A 20,047-nucleotide genomic window follows, 5' to 3' on the forward strand; every position below is an offset into this window, starting at 1 on the left:
GCCTCTTCTACGGCTTTCCCTGCCGGGGCCCGCCGAGGGACTGGCTCCTCTCCCTCTCTGTATCCCGCTCTGGACTGCGGAGCCACCCTTGGCCCTCTGCCCTCCTTTTTCCAAGCTGCGCTTGTTCCCTCTGGTTTGGGGAGCGTCCCTTGGCCCTTCCCACTTACCTTATCTGATCTGGGGAACTTCCTTTGGGCCTCTGCCCTTCCTTCTCCAAGCTGCTTCTGTCCCCTTTGGTCTGGGGAGTTTCCCTTGGCCTTTGCCTACACTTGCCTGGGAAGCTTTTTTTGCCCCTTTGCTTTTTCTTCTTTTCTTGCCTCCTGCCTTCTCTACTCTGGGAGCTTCCCCATGTCCCTGTTTTCCTTTCCCTTTTCTCCCTTTCCTCTGTCTTCTTTTTCCAGGTATCCCTTGCTTGGAGCTGGCTGCCTCCCCTTTCCCTTTTTCTGCTTTCCTTGGCTGCCTGTTCCTTCTATGCTTGTAGTGAGAGCTTGCTTGATATTAACTTAATAGTGAAGATGGTGAATGTTGTATCTCAAAATCCTCTAGAAACTGAGATTCTGGGTTTATTGGCTTTGTGTCCACATGAACAGCACTGCTTGATTAGGTTTTCTTTTTGCTTGACTTGTATGAGTGCTGCTCTAGTTATTGCAGCAATCCAGTTAACATAGCTGTACTTAATGAATATAATGCAGTTGCTTAGGACTCAAGTGCTTTGGTGCTGTCCTGGTAGTCAATATCAAGTAGTAAGGTCTGGCTTCAGTGGTTGAGTTATGCAGTGTAATTATACAGTGTCATAATTATCTTTTACTTTGCATTTCAGGCTATTCTTGTTTTCTGCTGGATTTATGTGCGCAAGTATCAGAGCCGACGGGAAAGTGAAGTAATTTCAACCATAACAGCTATCTTTGCATTGGCAGTTGCTCTCATCTCATCAGCACTACTACCAGTGGACATCTTTTTGGTCTCGTATATGAAAAACCCAAATGGTACATTTAAGGTACTAGTTTATTTCAAAATGCAATTACCTGTGAAAAGTGATATTTTTGTTGCAAGAGACTGTACGTTCTTGACCTAAGTTAGTCAAAGTATTTAAACGTAGGTTAATACTTGTTTTACTGTTTTATGTTTGTTATTTGCAGTAGTAGTACCAAGCCTCATAAAAACTTATTTTGTTTGTTTGAAATGTATTTCAGCTCACTGATATTTTTCTATCAGCTGTTGCAAATTCTAGCTGTTTTCAAATACTCTATTCTATGCATTGTGCTAAACTGAATGCTTTAGGCTATAAGTACAACATCTAGATATCATTCTTTACTATGTCATAACACAGCAAAGTTGGTGCTATTGCTTATATAGGATTGCCTATTTCCTATTACTTCAGTTGTACTTCTAGCAGCCTGCCTTGCTTCTGGTTTCAAAGCACTGGCCCAGTAACTGGGTGTGGGTCTAAATCTGTCTAAATGTAGACCCTGAGATGCATATGCATATGTGCTTACATAAAGCAGGGAAAGATGGAAAATCCCTAAAGGACTGTGTGTCTTTTTTTTTTTTAAAAAAAAAAAAAAAAAAAAAAAAACACAGGAACTTTTTGGCTGATACTGCCCTAACTGAGCTGCTTCTTGCTTAAGATGTGGAGGCTTGCTCTGCAAACTGATCAAAAATGCTTCAAGCTTGTCATGAGTCATTATACTGATGAACCATCACAACACAGTAATGATTCTTCAGGAAAGTTTTCTTCTGCAGTAGCTTTAAAGAAATTCCAAATGTAACAGATGCTGGAAGATGTACAGATACAGGGAGTGACACCAAGCATTTTTAGCTTTGCTGAAAGTAGCTCCTCTTACCTTTAGGCATATATTCATAGTTCAAAACTTCTGCAGGGAGGCAGTACCTTTTAGATAGCACTATAAAATAATTCAAATTTGTCCCCTTTGGTGCCAATGTGACTTGCTAAAGTATTTACTTGAAAAGCTTGCAGCTGTAGTCCCTTCTGTTAAACAGCCTTGACCTACTCAAGGCTTTTTGTTATATTACACAGTAGCAATTCTTATCTCCATGTTTTGCCTCTATGTGTTTCTGTGTGCTTGTTATTTAGCTAAACAAGGGTTTAGTTTTCTTGAAGTTAATGCCTTCTGAGACACTTGGTAGCTACTGTTAAAAACAGGCCACTCAGACTGGAGCATATTAATTATTGGAACAACCTACATTGAATTATTATGCTTCTTCTCAAACATCAAACAGCTTGAAGTGTTTTATTTTGTTTAACTATTTTTCCTGGTAATATTTCTTTAGGAGAGCATATGTCCAGATTCTTGAAATACTGCTTAAACACTGTACCCAGCTTGGTGTGGAGTCTAGCTAGATTGTAGTAAATTGGGCAATTGGAAGTCAGACTAGTGAGGTGGCTTCTACCACTTAAAGTTGTTAGGCGAAATGGAGAATTAGTTCAGTAGTTTTTTGCAGGCTGCTGTGGATCCTTCGACATACCTGTAGTGACTACTCACTACTTTCCACTGGGGGAAAATAAATGCAACATCAGCTGCAGGACAGGTTGGTGAGAAGAGGTTGTGGAGTCTCCTTCTCTGGAGATCTCCAAACCCACTTGGATGCCACCCTGTGCCATGTGCTGTAGGTGTCCCCGCTGGAACAGGTGTGTTGGACTAGATGATCTCCAGAGGTCCCTTCCAACCTCAGTCATTCTGGGATTCTGTGCTGTTCAGTACTTCAGCTAAAGGCAGATTTTTCTTGGTTACTTTCAATGCATGCTTACATAAAATCAGAGATTCTTTAACAAGATGCAGGAAGTTAACTGTTGTGACTACTGCTATGCTGAACCATTTTAATATGTAAGGGAAATCAGGCAATCGCTGAGCTATCTAGCAGTGGAATAAATACAAATACATAAAAAACACTGGTTTGATTACTGTATGTCCGTAGCTGACTGTTGCATAGGACATTTTAAGAAGCTTAAGACAAGTCCTGTGTTTACAGTTTAAGTAGACTTTACTTGAGAATTGAGCTGTGACACAGCTTGGTGTTATTGCTAAGTATTAACCAAATAAAGCTATAAACTGCTTTGGCTAAAAGTCTGTTTTCAGACATTTTTTATTTATAACAAATGCATGTAGTGTTTGAAAGACCCTGTGTCTTTCAGTGTGTCAGTCGGATGCTAGCAGATCAGAGAATGATAATGTGGTCAGTGAAATGATACAAATGGTCCAAGCTGGAAAATGACTAGGCATCCACTAGAGATTAAGTGGAATTTTGCATCAAAATGGAATTTGGAGCCCAACTTGTTCATGCTTATGTACCTTGATTTGAGAGACTTTTGAGGAAAATAGTAGATTAAAGGTGGTAGTGAAGTCACTACTGTCTTAATTAAAGAAATATGATTAACAAAGAATGCTGTGTGCTTAAATATCTGCTTTTTTTGTGAGGTTTGCTTTAATAGCCCCATGCAGCATGGAAGCCTGTTTTCTGTTAGTTTTTTCAAAATATGTTTTTCTCTACTTCTGAGATTTCATAGCCCTGGTTACTTTCTGATGTGGGTAGCTGATGCAGTTTTGACATTCTGTCTCTAGATATTGAACTGAAATTACATATAGCCTATATAAATCTGTTTTGTGGTTTAGCTCTATGAATAATGGGGCATTGAAGTCACTAATGAGATTTTTCTGATTATTAATACACTTGACACTAACTGGAATGCTAAAAATGTGAAATAGAAATATTAACCTGGCCTTCTTTAATGTTAAGTCAGAACCGGAGACCAACATTTTTGAATACAGTTTTCTGTACCTCATTTTGAAAGCAGGAAGAAGTCAGCACTATGATGAGATCTTCATGAACTTCTAAATCTATTGGACATGTCCTGTATAATGTTTGCTATCTTCTACTGTTTCACAAGTAGAATGGCATAGACTGAACTCAGAAAACCTCCAAGAGGTTGCACCTTTTAATCTACTACCTCCTTAGAGCTCTCTCTAGGACCTACTGAAAGCCCATGAGTTTGATGAGAATCTGTTATTTTGAAGACTGGAATTGAACATTTTCATTTGGGTTGCTTACCTTGCTCTCAGATGTTTGAGGTAGATCCAGGTATTGGATTGGAATTCACTGTAGCAATGCCTCTTCTGGAACCTGGGGGCTACCTTGATTTACATGTGTTCACAGGATTAAGCCCAACAGTTTTTTGGTGCTAATACCAGTCAAATGAAATCTCATGTTGAATATCATGAATTGGTTCAAGCTTATAAACAAGCCCTTCACCCCAAAGGGTTCTGCTGTTGTCATATTGACAGTTTAGCTTGTGTAGTGGACTTTAAATGATTAGTTAGAGATGATCTGCTGCTTGATCTGAAAGCTTGAGGGAGCTGATAACAAGTGCTCATAAACAGAAAATTCTACTCTAGTTTAAAGGCTTGAGATTGCTTCAGGAACACAAGACTTAATGGTGTCTGACCTACAAACATCAAATTTAAAATAATTCTTCCTTTTATGTGGCAGGAAGACAAAAGTGAAATGAGTAGCTCAGATGGATATATGCTGATCAGTGTTCACTCTTTGACCAGAAAAGCTGTCAGAATTGAGTGGTCTTAAATAATTGCTACTCATTGGATCATAAATGGGAGATTAGTTTTGCAAGCAAGTCTGTTAAGTACAACTCTAAATACATACTACAATATATACTATGTATAGTATATATGGATAGTACAGTTCCAGTGTGCTACAATTCAGCTAAGCGTCTTGGAGAGCTGTTCAAGCAAGACCAGAAGAAATCTTACATCTAGAAAGAAGCCCAGGAACACCTAGACTGTGACTCTTTCCTATCCTGAATAGGAATTACACATGATGTGACAATGCTTGGCCACTTTCAGCTATTGGAGAAAGTGTTTCTTTTCAGAACTGGGTCCTTACCTATATTTGTGGAATAACAAGAAGCCCTAATAGATACCAGTAAATCTTCTGAATGATCTTAAAGCATTTTTGTCTTAAAGCTTGTAGAGCTGTAGTGTTTCTGCTGCAAATGTACCAGCACATGGACAAAACAAGAGTTTGAACCTGTATGCCTAGAAGAAGCTCCTTTAGCTGTTTACTTAAACTGGAACTTAAACTTTATTTACAGCAGTGCTATAGCAACATTCTATTGATCTCTAACACTTGAACTTGTTTGAATTTTGTGACTCTTTTAACTTGCTTTGTGTTAAGGAAGGATTGCAGTAGTTTAGGCAATTCTTATTGCATGTCCTTGAAATGCTGGTATAGTACTTGTCAATATGATCTACTTAGGAGTATTCTAAAGCTATTATTCAGTATTCAAGTAAACTAGAACGGCATGAACTGGTAAATATTGAAAGCAGTGGTTTCAGTGACCAAAGTTATTCCTAGAATTTCTTAGTGTAAAGAGCAGAACAATGCAGTCCCCATATTCTGGCCTTAAAGAATTTGAGGTCATTTGTCTTAAACTCCAGTTGAAGATAAATGAAATTTCACATGAATGATGATTTAAGGGATTTAATCCTGGATTTAAGAAGATAACTTCTATTCTTTCTCCCAAAATATCTTTCATCCTTCTGCAGCCTTGCCTGTCTTTTTGACAGTTCAGAGACTAAAATTTATGTATAACTTTCTGCAAAAAAAAATGCAACTGGGGTGGCATTGCCCACTAACTTGCTTGAGACGAACCTCAAAAGTTTCACAGGAAGTGACTTACTAGGAACCTTATTGTATAAAGTGAAGGAACATGTCACTATTTGAGTAACACTGCTACTTAAGCCTAAGGTGGTGGCTGAGGTTTCCTATTCCTTAACACCGTTCCCCAGAATTGCTCTAACTTGATTTTGGAATAGAATGACTTGGTCAAATAATAGATGTGAAAGCAGTTAAGCTTGAAGAGCTCAGAATCAAAGCCCTAAATTCTTTTATGGGTCTCATTCTGTGTTGTGGCAGAATTTTTAAGAAAGTATTTACCAGGTTCTAAAACTGGAGTGTTTTAATCAGCATGGGACTCTGGACAGGAGCTATAGGAAAACAGTCAGTCCCTTGATATTCTGTAAAGAGCCTCGGTTCTTGTGCCCAGGAAGTTGTTTGGAGTACAGTTAGTGTATAAGACTGTTCAGTGTCAGGAATTAATTCAGTAATTTATACTTGTGTGTGATTCAAGTTTGGAAATTAATTGGAAACTAATACTTAGGAGTTGATGACTTAGGTTAGTTGGCTAAATAATACTGTGCTTTTAAGCTACAACAGGGCATAATACAAAGCTGTCTGCTGTATCTTACTGCTCTTGTATCTATAAAATATGAGTCTTGGTTAATCTGTCATGGATAAACTGTTGGCAGTTAGTTACCTTAGGCACAAATGTCACGATATGGTGGGAGTTGGTACAACATGCCAAAGGTACCTGTAAAGCCTTTTCTTCATAAAACTGCTCTGAGTACTCCTGTGTGCTCTTCTGTTGTACCATTGCTCCCAGTTCACCAGTAACTTTTTAGAAGTAACCTTTATATTTGTTTTGAGTGATACTCTAATACTGTTAGATTCTTAATTAAACAGTACATGAATATCCAACATGACCAATGTTGGAAACACTGTTTTCGAATACTGGAACCTCTGTTTATGGCTATTTCTATTTCTAGATGGCTATTTCTAAAGTGTCTCTTTCAATGTAAAGCCTTAGCAAAACAAATTCTACTTAACTTGATTCTGGCCCTTTCCACTGAGTCACAACTAACAAAAAACAAATTTGAGTTCACAAACTCCAATTTGTTACCCTGTTTGTTGTCTCCTTAACTGAACCTCAGATCTAGAATCTCAAGTGGTGTTTTGGAGCTGCCATCTTAGCAGTTCCAGTATGAGCTTTACTGACATAAAACTCCTTGTTTCAGGGTATTGCCTTTAAAGTGACTGGTCCTTCCATTACTGCTTATATATGCAAGAGTTGTAAAGCAGGTATCTTGGCCTGTTTAAGGGTTCCTTCCAACTGAAACTGTACTTTTGTGGCCAAAGAAGTAATGTTTGAAGCAACTCTCCCTTAAATTGCAATATAAAAGGGAAAGAAGGTTGGCTGCTCCCATATGATCAGCCATGGGAGAAGCTTTTGGTGTAATGTAGATGAGCCTCAAAGATTGTCTAAGCTGCACTATACCCAAGTACAGACCTGGGCAATTTATGCAGCTTAGTTTATAGGCAGCCTCTTTGCTGATGAACTATTCTGCATCAAGTGAGCTCCCTGAAGGCACTTGGCATGAATGCTCAATGTCAATAGCAATACTAGAGCCCAGAAAGTGGGATTAGGACTGAGTAACCACAGGACCACTCTTCACTTTATATAAGCTGCTTTTCAAAGTGTCATCTTAACTACCAATGCTGGTATATTGTCTGATATATTAAAGTTTAATAAAAGTGAATGTGTAAATTGCTGCTTAATGTTTAAGTACAAAATGAAAGTAAATGTACTGAGTTGTCAGCTGCTAAAGTGTTGTGTGACTTTTATGGAAAACTATGCATGGTAAGTAGTAAATTCTGTATTTAAATATTCTTCTGTAGAAGAACAGAACTTTAATGAGGTTAATGGCAAAACGAGTACAGGTAGTTAGGAGACTGAAATGTTTTTCTGAAGTGTAATGCATTCATTGATCACTTGTTATTAAACTAGCTCTTTAAGCTCCAGGATTTAAAATAACAGACATAGTTCCCACCACTTTGCTTAAATGGTTCATATAAGCTATTTTTTGCAGTTCAAGAATGCTGTTTAAATGTTCTGTTGTGGTCTTAACTGCCTCTATCCTTTATTGCTAGGACTGGGCTGATGCTAATGTTTCAAGGCAAATTGAAGACACTATACTCTATGGATATTACAGTAAGTTTAATGTCTAATTTATCAATTGATGGAAGCAAACGCTTAGGTGAAATATTGTCTTGAAGCCTGTGGGTGTTATATTGAGTTATTCCTTTTCTTGAATAAATATTTCTGCACTTAAGTGAATGTTAAACTTGCCTTTCTTGTGTAAAATCAGTGCAATTCTTACTGCATCACTTCTGAGAGTATTGATCTCCAGCAGCTATTATATTCAGAGTAACAGCTACAATAAATGAATGTAAGGGAGCCAATCCCAGGGTGAGGTGAGTCAAATCTAATAAGATTCAACAAATGCTGTGTAGTACTTGTCTTTTAAAGTTGTCCGGTAATCATGATCTGATGATTAATGAAGATATTTGAGCTGTCTGTGGAAAATACAGTTTAAGTAAACTGTTTGCCTCAGCTAATGATATAAATGCAAAACAAAAGTAGTTACCTAAACTAAGGAGAAAAACCTTAACTTCTAGGAAATTTAAAAATTGTTAGTCCTTGAATATTTCAGATGAAGAAATATTTAGTTTCAAATTGTGGACTTTTTTGTGCTGAGTTGCATAATACTGCTGCCTGAAACTGATATACAGGCAAACAAGCTAAGAATGTGTGACTTCCTGCTGAGTGCAATCTAAAGGCAGTAGTGCAAGGAACAGCTGTGCCTTCAAAAAATGTGGACTTTAAATATTTGCTCATCTTCCACAAAGACTTTTCAGTGCAGAAGTTAGGTATATTTTCTCTTACTTGTTAACTTGTTAGTGGTTTGATTAACATCTGCAGAGGTTTATGGTTCCTTATGTGAACAGCCTTCAAACCCTTCTGTGAACACGTTTGTACAAATTTGTGAAACTGATGTGGTAGGTGACTAAAATAGATTAGACTGACCATTGATTCTGCCCTAACAGGTTAGAAAGTTGTTGGACTATAAATCTTTTTTCAAATTAAAACAAGTATGACAAACTTCAAGATTTGGGTGATATATTGAAAGGTTCTGTTACTTCAGCTAATAGAGAAGATAACTTATATAAACTTCATTTTCACTACTTAAATTAATTTTGCCTTCCATTTAAGAAGGTAAAAGTATCAAACTTAATTTTAGGCCTTTTTGGATTTTAGTTTTAGTAAAATCATTTGATTGTTAGTTCCTATAGGGTTTGAGGAGGAAAAAAAACAAATTTGAGTTTCAGGGAGTTCTTTGGGTGCTGTTATACTTTTAAGAGTTTTGGGAAATACCCTGCACTAGTTTAAGAGTTAAGACCTATAGAAGCTGCCTAGTAGGTGGTTAATTCTAATTCAAATACCAGCTTACAGAAGGTTAGTTTTCTCATTTGGTTCTATTCAAAACACCAGTGATTAAGGTTTTTTTGAGGGATGGCTTTGGGCAAATCCTGAACTACATATACTTCTGGCACTTGAAGCTAAAACTTCCTACACTTTCAGGTTTAAACCTAAAAAACTTGAAGGGTTTTTTAAGGTCTGTCTGTACAGGTCTGCTTGTAGTTGTATATGACTAATATTTCACAGTATATCCTCCAGATGGTGGTAGAGATGCTTTTCAGAAGTCTTTATCTTCCCTTTTGTGATTTGAATTTGAGGAACTGATGAATCTTTCATAACTAGATCAATTTGAAGCGAACAACCAGTGCGGACTCTGGAAAAATGCTACTTCAGTTATGTAAAAACATAGCTGAATGCTTCTGCTTCACTAGGTCTAGTTCCCTGCTGCTTTTGCAGTGTGGGGAACTGAAAACTGAGGGAGTAGGTTCAACAAACCACCTTTCTGGCTTTTGTAGCAGTATTTGATTTGTCTTTCTACTTGTGTTCTCTTATAACAGTATCCTGTCTTGGCATTTGATAAATATCTTTAGAAGAGATGACTCACACTGAAATCTACTTTTGTATTCAGTCCTAGTGTCAAGAATGAGTGCCATTTTTTCCCATCTTTCCAGAAAATGCACCAACTATGTTCTATATCTGGCTCTTGTAGCTGTATGGCCCACTGCTCCCCCTTAAAAAGCTTCCCCCTGAAAGCCTACCCTTCAAAACTAATTAAGAACCTAGCAGCAGCAAATAGCCACCTAGAAAAGGCCTTCCCCTTGCTCCCCAACTCTCCTGGTCTAATCTTCTGACATGACTTAACTTTGTCTCTATTCTCATTATCTTTCCATGCACTTTGTAGTTAAGAATCAATGGATCACTCTCTTCTCCTGTTCATTAGTCCAGATTAAATTTCAAAACACTTTTCTGGGCAGCATCAGAACCTGGGAGCGCTGTTACTGGAAATGGAGACTCTATATTCAGACAGTAAAACACCACATAAGCATGAAAAATACCTGGGATTCTTCCACAATAGTCAGTGTATCTTTTAGCTCAAACTGTGCACCATTGGAAAAAAAAAATGAACTGAAATGCATTAACTTGATGTTTGTAATGAAAACTACTCATATGCATTTAACAGCACTCTTACAGTTAGCCAATCCCACATCTTAAGTTCTGTCTTAGTTTGTCTCCTGTTTTGGGTTGTCCAAAAGCTGGGACTTGTGGTGTTCTGCTGATGTGTCTTATGGCTATATTGGGATGAGTTTTTTAATTTGAGTTTGGTGAATGGGTTAAATGGACTGCTTTGAGTATTTAAAGGATGGCACTGACAATGAAAAACTTAAGAATATTAACTACTATAATATGAAATTTAGGAATTAAGAAATTGTTGTATTTTCACTTAAAAATCTTTCTCCTAGCTCTGTACTCCATCATACTGTTCTGTGTGTTTCTGTGGATTCCTTTTGTCTATTTCTACTATGAGGAGAAGGAGGAAGATGATGGCAGCACATGCTCAGTAAGTCTGCTATAGCAGAAAACTTATTTTATCTGTATTCCCTTAAAATGGTGCTCGGGTACCCTTGCTGCTCAAGTACTGTAGGCCATACTGAAGTACCTTTTCAGGTGCTGCTTTCTAAAAGGTAGGTAGCAGTAACTACTGAAAGCTAGTATGTTTTTTTTAGTGTACTGAAAGTTTCTATAATTTGTGTGGCATTTCTATGCACTGCAGGAAGAACTAGGTATCTACTAAGCAGATATTACTTTAAGTGAAAAGGCAAAAATGAGCCCTTTAATCATTTGTTATGATCACTCCTGGCTGTTCAGAGTAATCTTAACTTAAAAAAAACTATAGCTATAAAAGCCTATTTTTCTTAGTATATTTCTTAGTTATACAAAGTTATAGCTTTATATAACTGTTTATTATAACTTTCTGTTTAATATACAGCAGGTCAAAACAGCTCTCAGATACACTCTGGGGTTTCTCACAATTTGTGCAGTTCTTCTGTTAATTGGGTAAGTAATATACTGAATGTTGAGAAAGCAAATGCAACTTTATGTGCAAGAGTAGAAACAGGTGGCTCATGCTATAATCGTACTTGCATCTTTAAAATAAGTGGCCGTTGCTTGTGTTTGGTACTTTCTCAAAGGGAAGTGCTCTGAAGAGGATCTGTTAAAATACTGTAGTGTTGTGCTTGCATCAAGTGCCTTGTATGATGAAGGCTTTTCATTTGAAATGCAGGTCTTAAGTGGAGAAATAAAACTTCTGCAGCAAGTACTGTTTTTCTGAAACACCACAGTATTACAAATTCTAGTTAAGCTCACCATTAAACATGGCATGCACACTAATATTTAATGGTTCTAAATTATGCACAGTCATAAATGTTCATTCAGAGTTTTGGCTACAGCAATAAAGTTTGCAAATACCTGTAAAATGGATGCTAAAATGAAGTAATGGATTATGAATTAGAAGCTATGGAATAAAATTCAACGAGTTTTGATAAACACTTCAACATAGACTTTGGTTTTATGGCCTTCCAATTAAGAATTTAGTTTTTGCTGTGTTGCTGGAGACTTACAGAGCTTGCATGAGCTTAATCATGATTTGGAGATTCTACCACTGAATTCTCAAGTTGTTTTTCTGTTCATTGACTTGCATCATAGGTATGCATGTATATACCATATATGTATATGCCATATAAAACATCAAGTTTAGAAACTGTTTTGCAGTATTTCTTGTAGGCTTGTTCAAGCTGTGGTCAATGGAATCCTTGGTGGTTTTAAGCACATTCTCATTTGTAATGGAGTGGATGACTGGACCACCTGGTTCTTGTTTTTCTAGTTATTCTGTCCTCTTATTCCTGCTGTTGAGAGTATTCAGAACTTAGAGCTGCTGCTTTGATACCCTATTGATGTTCTGCTCCATCAGTGAGACTGACTGCAGGTAGCTGCAGTACTTGAACAAAGTTGGTGGTTGAACACTATTGGCTGCTATTTGAAAACCACCTGTGGAGAAGTAGTTTTAATATGTTCATCATGGCACTGAGCTGGAAATTCTTTAGATCCTTATATGGATTGTACTGTCTTCTGTATGTTCTGTGCTCTTGCATGAGGCCCTTGGTGCATGGAACTTGCCCATCTGTCTGTCCTGTTCTGCTCATCTCCTTTAGTCTCTGTGTAACTGGATGCTAGTTGCAAAACATGCATAATGTTTGCTCTGGCTTCTGCTGTGCTTATTGTCCTTTCAGAGCTTCTTTATAGATATTGTCAACAAAAATTATTTTAATTCGGTAGCTTTTCTAGTAAAAACTAACTAAATATTCTAAGGTGCTGCTCCATTTCATTTGTTCACTGTGTATGGAGAATCCATATGGATTCTAAAGTAAAAGGACTTCATAAGCTTGCTAGTATCCAAGTTTTTAACCTTGTAAAAATGTAAACACTCACTTATCTACAAGAGAAGAACAGTTTTGCCTGAGTTCTAGTAACTGTTTTGATCTTGCCTTAATGTTGTCCTACAGAAAGAGTAGAGAATACAGAAAGAATATTGTACTATGCATTCTAAAAATGAATAAAACATTTTTGGTTAAAACCATCGAACAAGCTTCAATTTCAGTAAATACTAGTGTTAATCTACCTCTTGTGCTATCAAGAACCTAAAAACAAAGCTTAAGTTGGTGTTTAAGAACAGGGTCTCTTAAATTGGCTTGCAGGCAACCATCTTGTTGTTGACATGCTAAAATTAAAAAATGCTCCTGCTTTGTGGTCTTGCCCTAACCTCTGAAATGCAAGCCTGTTCTGTGCTTGAAATGTAGTGCATACTCCAGGAAGGTGCCAGTTATTTACTGGGGTGTGAATCAGGAATTGGAATCTGTGTACCCTTTCTTATAGAAGTCCAAAAGACTTGTGTTTGTTCTTTGTGGCTTTTACGCTGAGTTCTTGCATTATAAAGTTCCCTTTGTGACCTTCTGTGTCTTGGAGGTAGTAGGCGAAAATTCTTATGTTATGTCCAGAAACTGTTTTTGTTGTTTGTTTTCTGTCTGCTCAACATAAGCTTTTCTGAGATCCTGATAAGTTGAAGGATCTTGTGTTCAACTTGAGATAAGACAACTGACAACAGGAGGCCTTCAGCCAAGAGGCTGTACTTGATGTTTTTCAAAGCCCTTAAAATCTCTGCTCATTGGAAGGTCAGATACTTTTTGAAGTTTTCTTTCTCTGCAGTTTGGTTTTCTCAGAACAACTGCCAAACAAGGAGCTAGATGCAGAAAACTTGTCCCTAATCTGTAATTATGAACATGTTTTTTAAATCTTCAATCAAATGCTTAGTGTGGATCTCTTGAGTTATTTTATTCTAGCTTCCAGAAGTGTCAGTTTACAAAACCTGGTTAGTCTTTAGTGCCTCTTAGTCTTGGTACTTTTTGATTCTCTGACCCATGAATTAACCAGGTTAGTAAATAAAAATAATATCTTGTAATGAAACCAGAAGGCAGGATACTTACTTCTTAAAACTGGTAAACAGAAAGCTGTTAATTCATTGAGCACAAACCAAACTGCGCACATAGTTTGAGGAATGTAAATTAAAGGTGATACTACTTCTAGATTTTTTGTGAACTTATGCAGATGATTTTTCTTTGACAATAAATGGATTGTTGTTTCCTTAGTATGTAAGCACAATATCTGACACTTGACTAATGTAAATAAGTCAATCTTACTCTTCTGTTACAGTGCTTTTGTTCCTTTGGACATTCCCTACAAGAAGAATTCCACAGAGTGGGAGAAAGTGAAGTTACTGTTTGAAGAATTTGGAAGTAGTCGTAAGTGTGAGATTTGTCCTGCACTTTGAGATTTATTTGGGCATCCTTATCATTGATTAATAGCAAGAAAAATAACTTCTGAAAACTAGGTAACTCTAATTTGATTCTTAGCTGCTTGCTTGCAATTTTTCTGGAATAAGACTGTTTTCCTTCTCTTCAGAGAAAAGAGACTGGCTGTGTCTAACCTTCAGTGCAGTGTTAATTTGACAGTAAGGATGACAAAGCTGTGTCCTTGATACCAGCAATGAAGGGCTTGGGAGGTGGTTTGCACTTTCTTCCATGAGCCCTTATTTAGGACAGCTTTGCAGAGTTATGTGGGTACCCAAGAGTAATGAAGTTCCATACAGTGAGTGTCTTGTGATATGAAAAATAGAGAAGTGCTTCTTTAAAGATTGAGTGAGATACCACTTAAGAATGAGAACACCCCATAAATAGCTCTCTCTGTTTGGACACAGGAATTCTAAGGGCCCTTAGAACAGGTATATCTTGCTTGAAATCACTAATTTATATGCCTATGCAGTATCTGAATAGGCAGCTAAGTTTAGTGCTTGCTAAAATATTCCTACTTGGACTTTTCTTTATTTTTGTATAAAGCTAGCGTTCTTTGCAACTTCAGTTTAATATCAAGTTTAACTCCTGTAGTGGTACTGTATACATATTTAGTTTGGCATGGTGGAAAAAGTCCACTTTACTATCTTTTTGCTATGTAAGACCGGAAATAGGTGGATTTGCTCTACCTATTCGTTTCTTAAGGTGGATGTCCTGATTTTGAAGCACTTCATTGTCTTAGAACTGAGTGCCCGATGTCATGATCGGGGAAAAAATGAACACTAATTCTGGTGTGAATAGGAAAAAAGTCACTTTCCTTAAATCCTTGTCCTAGAGAGAAGGGAGGATGTGGGGTAACATATTTCAGTGGCTCAGTTCAGTTACTGTGGATGACTACAAACATGCAAGTGATTTCTTGATGTTAATTGCTATAATGAGTGTTAGCATAGCACTGCTGAACTAGTGAGTTCAAGGAGGCTTGCTGAGCTGTTCTGCAAGGTAGGTTTAGATAGGACTCCTGAACAAAGCTGCAGGAGGGTTAGTGTGCCTCCAGGGATGAGTTTAAAAGGTTTGTCCTACTGTCCTACTACAACCTTGCTGTCCAGCTTAGAAATTGTAACTCCTCAGGCTCCTGACCTAATATAAGCCTTTTTTCTAGCTTCTGCTTGGATATATGGTCTGATGCAAGCTGAGGCCTATGGTCTATTGCTTGCTTGGTCTGAGTTCTATGCTTGCCTGATCCACTCTGCTATAAAACAGCAGCAGATAAATGAGCAAGGTCCACCTTCCCCAATGCATGCTTGAGTTGTGGAAGGTATTGTCAGTATCTTGTGCAGGTCAATAAGTCCTGAAGAGGTGTTAGGCAGTTACTGGAGTTAGATTCATCAACACCTGTATGATCCCTTGCGGCATCTAGAAACATCTCAGACTAGTGTTTCTTCTTCTGGAGGAGCATCTGCTGCTGGCATTGTAGAAATCAGTGCTCAAGGGATTACTTTTAACTGAGTTGGTATGGTTGCTCTGGTGTAGGGATCCTTAGGTCTTGATAATATGTGCTGGCCTTAGGTTCCTCATGTCTCTCAATGCTTGTGTTTTTCTCTCCAGGCTTCCATAGGCCTTTTAGTCCCAGGAAAGTAATCTTTAATCAAAAGCCCTTCTGTGGTAACAGTAAAAGTGATTAGTCAATGTTACGGACACTGGTTTTCTTGCTGGGAGTTTTGTCACTTAAAGTAACTCAGTATAACTTCAGTCTTTGCAGTGAGCTCCTCTGGACTTGTGTCCTTCTGTTATGTAATTAGAGTGGAACTCCTATTTGGGAGGGGAAGTCCATTCACTTAAATCCAGGCAGTGGCAGTGACTGGCTGCCATAGCAGATCAGTCTTGCTTCCCTTCTCCCTGCCACTGCTGACTTCCAGAGCTGGGTCAAGAGAATGTGGTGAATTAGTTCAGGGAGCTGAACAGATTGCCCTTTTGTCTTGTAGGGTGAATTAATTGCTTTTTGTTTCTTAAATCCCTGTATTCTGTCACTTGGAAGTAGAAGAGGAATTCTGCTGGTGGTAAGGAGTGACTGGAGATTGGATTGCTCTTGTATCTGGTAGATAAGCTTAGTTCTTCAGAAATGATGTGGAAATGCATTTTGATTCTGACTACTGACACCATACTTGTTTTGTGAAAGTCTATGTAGCCTCTGCACATACTATGGAGTTTTATGTGAATTGTCTCACTCATTAGTAGGTAATTGCAACTCTAGATGTTTTCTATGAGCATAATGAGTTTAGCTCTTAAATATCTATAGGAAAGTAATGTAGGAAGCAATATTCTTTGGGAACTTTCAACACACCTTACTTTTTCTTTCAGATGGCTTGACTGCTCTTTCATTTTCCATTAGTTCCTTGACCGTGATCGGAATGTTGGCAGCCATCACTTACACAGTAAGTTGCTATTAGTTGCTATTCATATTCCTGGGCATATTTCAACTGTTTATTCATATGCTTGTAGATATCAGACTGTACTTGTGAAGATAAACGTGAAGTCTTCACTCTTTAATGTTTTAATACTAAATTCATACATTGAGGAGAAGTTTAACTTCAAGTTAGTCACTGCTTTAGTACGTACGTACAGATTAGACTTTAGTTTCAATGTATTCCTGTAAGAAAAAGGCACTATTCATAACTTTCACTCTTTCCTGCCTCTAAGCCTGTCTTACTTGATTCTCCATTGATGGATTATTACTTCTGCATTGAGGCTTTATCCTTGTGGAGCTTTTCAACCAAAGCAATCTGGCAGATAACTTGATATTTAGTGAAACTAGTCTTCATTGTAATTGTTCTGCTTTTGTGGTGGGGGAAAACTGTTCTTATTTCACTGAATGAAACAGCAGTGTCTTAACAGATGTTTTTGCTTTATAGGTAGGGCTCTAAAGAATAGGGCCAGTTTATCTGGCCAGCTAGTTAAGGTGAGCAGAATTGCTCTCAACTCCATTGACCAGGGGCCTTAATTTTGAACGGAACCTTAAGTCTTTATATTTTTGCCTTTTTAACTAACATGGGCCACTAGAGCTTTCATGCTATTTTGTTGGCCTTGAAGATGTCTTGGCCATTCAGAAGATGTACTAGCCAGAAAGATCTAGACTTTTACTTGGCTGTATGAACTTAAGTTTGCTTATCTTAGTTAAATAGTTTTATGATTGTTTCAGAGCAGATGTTTTTAACCCTCATGAGATTAGAATCAGAAATGAACTAATTAGCTCAAATAGCAGTGGCTTTTGCAGCTTAATTTGCATGCTGCTAAAGTATATCTCTTAACTGCTAGTAAGCATCTACAATGCAAGACTGTACACTTCAGTCAGTAAACTTGTATTTGTGATCAATTTTCTAGTAGTAAATATAGCACAAACACAATATGGACCAAAATAAAAGTAGTGGCATGTGTAATATCAGTCTACTTGTCAGAGGTCTGCCAAATGAGACTAAATTTTTCCTCGTTTTGACACCAGTTCAATTCTCTGCAAGCACATGTGGAATGCAAATGTGAAATGAGCTAGGACATAGTTTTCTTTGCTTGCATATACCATAAAGTATATTTAGAAGTCTGGATGCTTAGGTAAGTGTGCAAGTTTCTGTTGCTTCTGGTCAGAGACAACATTTACAAATTTACTGGAAACAGCAGATATTTTCAGTGTTGGTTTTCAGCTGCTGCTAAATTTAATTACAGTTCTAGGAGAACTTATTTTAGCTTTATCAATGAAATCCTGGGCAGACCAAATACTTGGTATTTACTTTCATGTAAAAAAAATGTATCCAATGTAGCAAAATTATTTTTTTCCAGTGGAATGAGACATTTCTTCCTCTTCCCAGGGAGTCTTAGTCTTGCCTTAAGGACTGCTTGAAGAGCTCCTTTAGCAGAGGTGACTGAGTAGGAAATGTAATATTTAACTTGGGAACATCTACACCTGTTGAAGTATTGAATCTAGAAGATGTAAGCAACTTTTTGTCTAGAAAAGTATCAACTCTGTGGTGGTGGAACCTAGGAGACAAATACTTGGTTTCTGATGTCCCCTTGAAAGCTCAAGTTCATCACATACATGATGGATGGGATGTGACATTTCTGCACAGTGGAAGAGTAAATTTAAGCATTGTGAAAGTCCATCTTAAATTGAAGCTGGTTGGTTATCTTGAGTGTTGCTCTTAGCATTCTTTGTCCACTTCACTAGGTAGCACTTCAACATGTTGTACTTAATAGTTAATTCAGAAAAAACTAGGCAGATTGTGGCCTTGAAAAAGGGCTTGCTAATACCCCATAGTGGAATATAGTCTTAAACAGGAAGGCTTGGTTATCAGTTGTGTTTGTTTCTGTAAAAATACCAGACTGAAGTGTGTAACTATCACTTGAGGCTTGCTCACAGGCCTCTTTCCATTAGGAGCTAGTGAGCTAGTGTCTCCTATTCAAGTTCTCTTGTGGCTCAAAGAAAGTGACATTTCCAGGCTACTCTATAATGCCAAAGAGGGTATTGTCTTGGGAATGGGAAAGCAGATGGTACTGCTAAATTACGGACAATCAGTCTCTAAATATTCGAAAGCCTTAGTGGAGTTAAATACTTGATAACTGCAGAGTGAGCATTTATGGCTGCCTTGCTGGACTTCCACATTTTTCTTTGAATCTGAAACAAATTTGCACTGTAAACTTGTTTAATTGATGCATTACGGTAGCTTCCACAGTGGTTGCTGTATTTCTTAAGTTCTGTTCTACGTATTGTGCTGCCTGTTTGTACTCGTGTAGAAGTGAAACAAGTTTCAAGCAACACTTGCAAATGGTCTTGAATTTATTGCTAAAGTGTAATTTCCTTATTACCTCACTGAATTTTGTTGTTTTTTCTTGAGCAGAAACTGTTTATAGGTATTACTCTGCTCAATTGCAGTATGCTTCTGTGCTCAGAAATAATTGAGCTTGGAAATACATGACTTCTGATTACAATACTCAGTTTCGATAAGTTGTATGTCATCTTTGCGGGTTCTTGGATGTAAAGAAGAATATTTTACTCAATGCTCTTACCCTCAGTATCTGTACATATCTTAGAAAGGAAGACTAAAGTAACTGAGGTGAAACATCAAGCACAACTGAGCTGAAATTCTTGTGGTTTTTTTTGAATGTCTTAATTACTACTTGTTCTAGGCTAACTTTTTACTGAGTACTATGGGGACTGAGCTCTCCATGCAAAATGCATAGAACCTTTCATTACTTTTTTACTTTAACTACTGATTTTTACACTTCCAAAAACATTGCTTCTGTTTGGCAATCATGATTAGGATAGTGGGAGAAATGAAGGACCTATTTCATGTATTAGGAATAAGCATATATAGGAGATCACTCCGTCCACCTCTGCTTTTGACTGGCAATCATTCCGATGACAAACAGCAGGTCAGTTTTGATACATGAGTAGATTGAGGTACAAGTGTGTTGTAGATGGTGAACTGCACACAGAAAGCATGTGTCCTTAAAGTTATTCTCACATAAACTTTATGCTCTGGTGTATTTAAAGCATTTTGCCCATTGTCTGTCATGGACAGGCTTTAATATGCAAGCTACTTCCACCTGAAATAGTGTGAAGTGTGCCTCTGTGGTCAACTAACCATGTTGCAGACAGCACAAACTATGATCTCAGCAACATTAAGCTGCGTCTCAGCTATGGCAGACTAGCTGTGCCCATGCTTCTTCCACAGATAAAATTAAATGCAAAGGTTACTTCAGTAGTAGTGGACAATTCCTAGACTAAATTTTCCTAGACTTTGAGGAGAGATATTGCAATGTTTAGCTGCGGTATTGCCTCTGACCCTTACCAGTTCAAATTACTTGTATTTCACCAGTTGAGAGGAGGAATATAGCTTTGAAAAGGAAATTTTTCTGTTTCATTCTACTGATGTCTTCCTGGTTCACCTCTTTGCCTGGTTTCTTATAGGTTTGAGGATTTTTTGCTGTGCTGCATCCTGCATAAGAAATGCCTCCAGTTAAAACAAAA

General features: G+C 37.6%; 1 protein-coding gene across 1 annotated transcript in view; it reads left to right on the forward strand.

The window, feature by feature from the left end:
* LMBRD1 (LMBR1 domain containing 1) overlaps positions 1-20,047 on the forward strand; it is a 50,143-nt gene that overhangs the window by 162 nt on the left and 29,934 nt on the right. The window contains exons 2-7 of the mRNA XM_088539910.1: positions 821-997; positions 7,801-7,861; positions 10,591-10,688; positions 11,118-11,185; positions 13,895-13,983; positions 16,390-16,463. Of these exons, the coding sequence (XP_088396036.1) occupies positions 821-997; positions 7,801-7,861; positions 10,591-10,688; positions 11,118-11,185; positions 13,895-13,983; positions 16,390-16,463 (567 nt within the window). The remainder of the gene's footprint in view (positions 1-820; positions 998-7,800; positions 7,862-10,590; positions 10,689-11,117; positions 11,186-13,894; positions 13,984-16,389; positions 16,464-20,047) is intronic.

This window comes from Tinamus guttatus, unplaced genomic scaffold, assembly GCF_059628265.1.
Source record: "Tinamus guttatus ecotype Peru unplaced genomic scaffold, ASM5962826v1 Tinamus_guttatus_pri_ptg000051l, whole genome shotgun sequence".
NCBI classification, from domain to species: Eukaryota; Metazoa; Chordata; class Aves; order Tinamiformes; family Tinamidae; genus Tinamus; species Tinamus guttatus.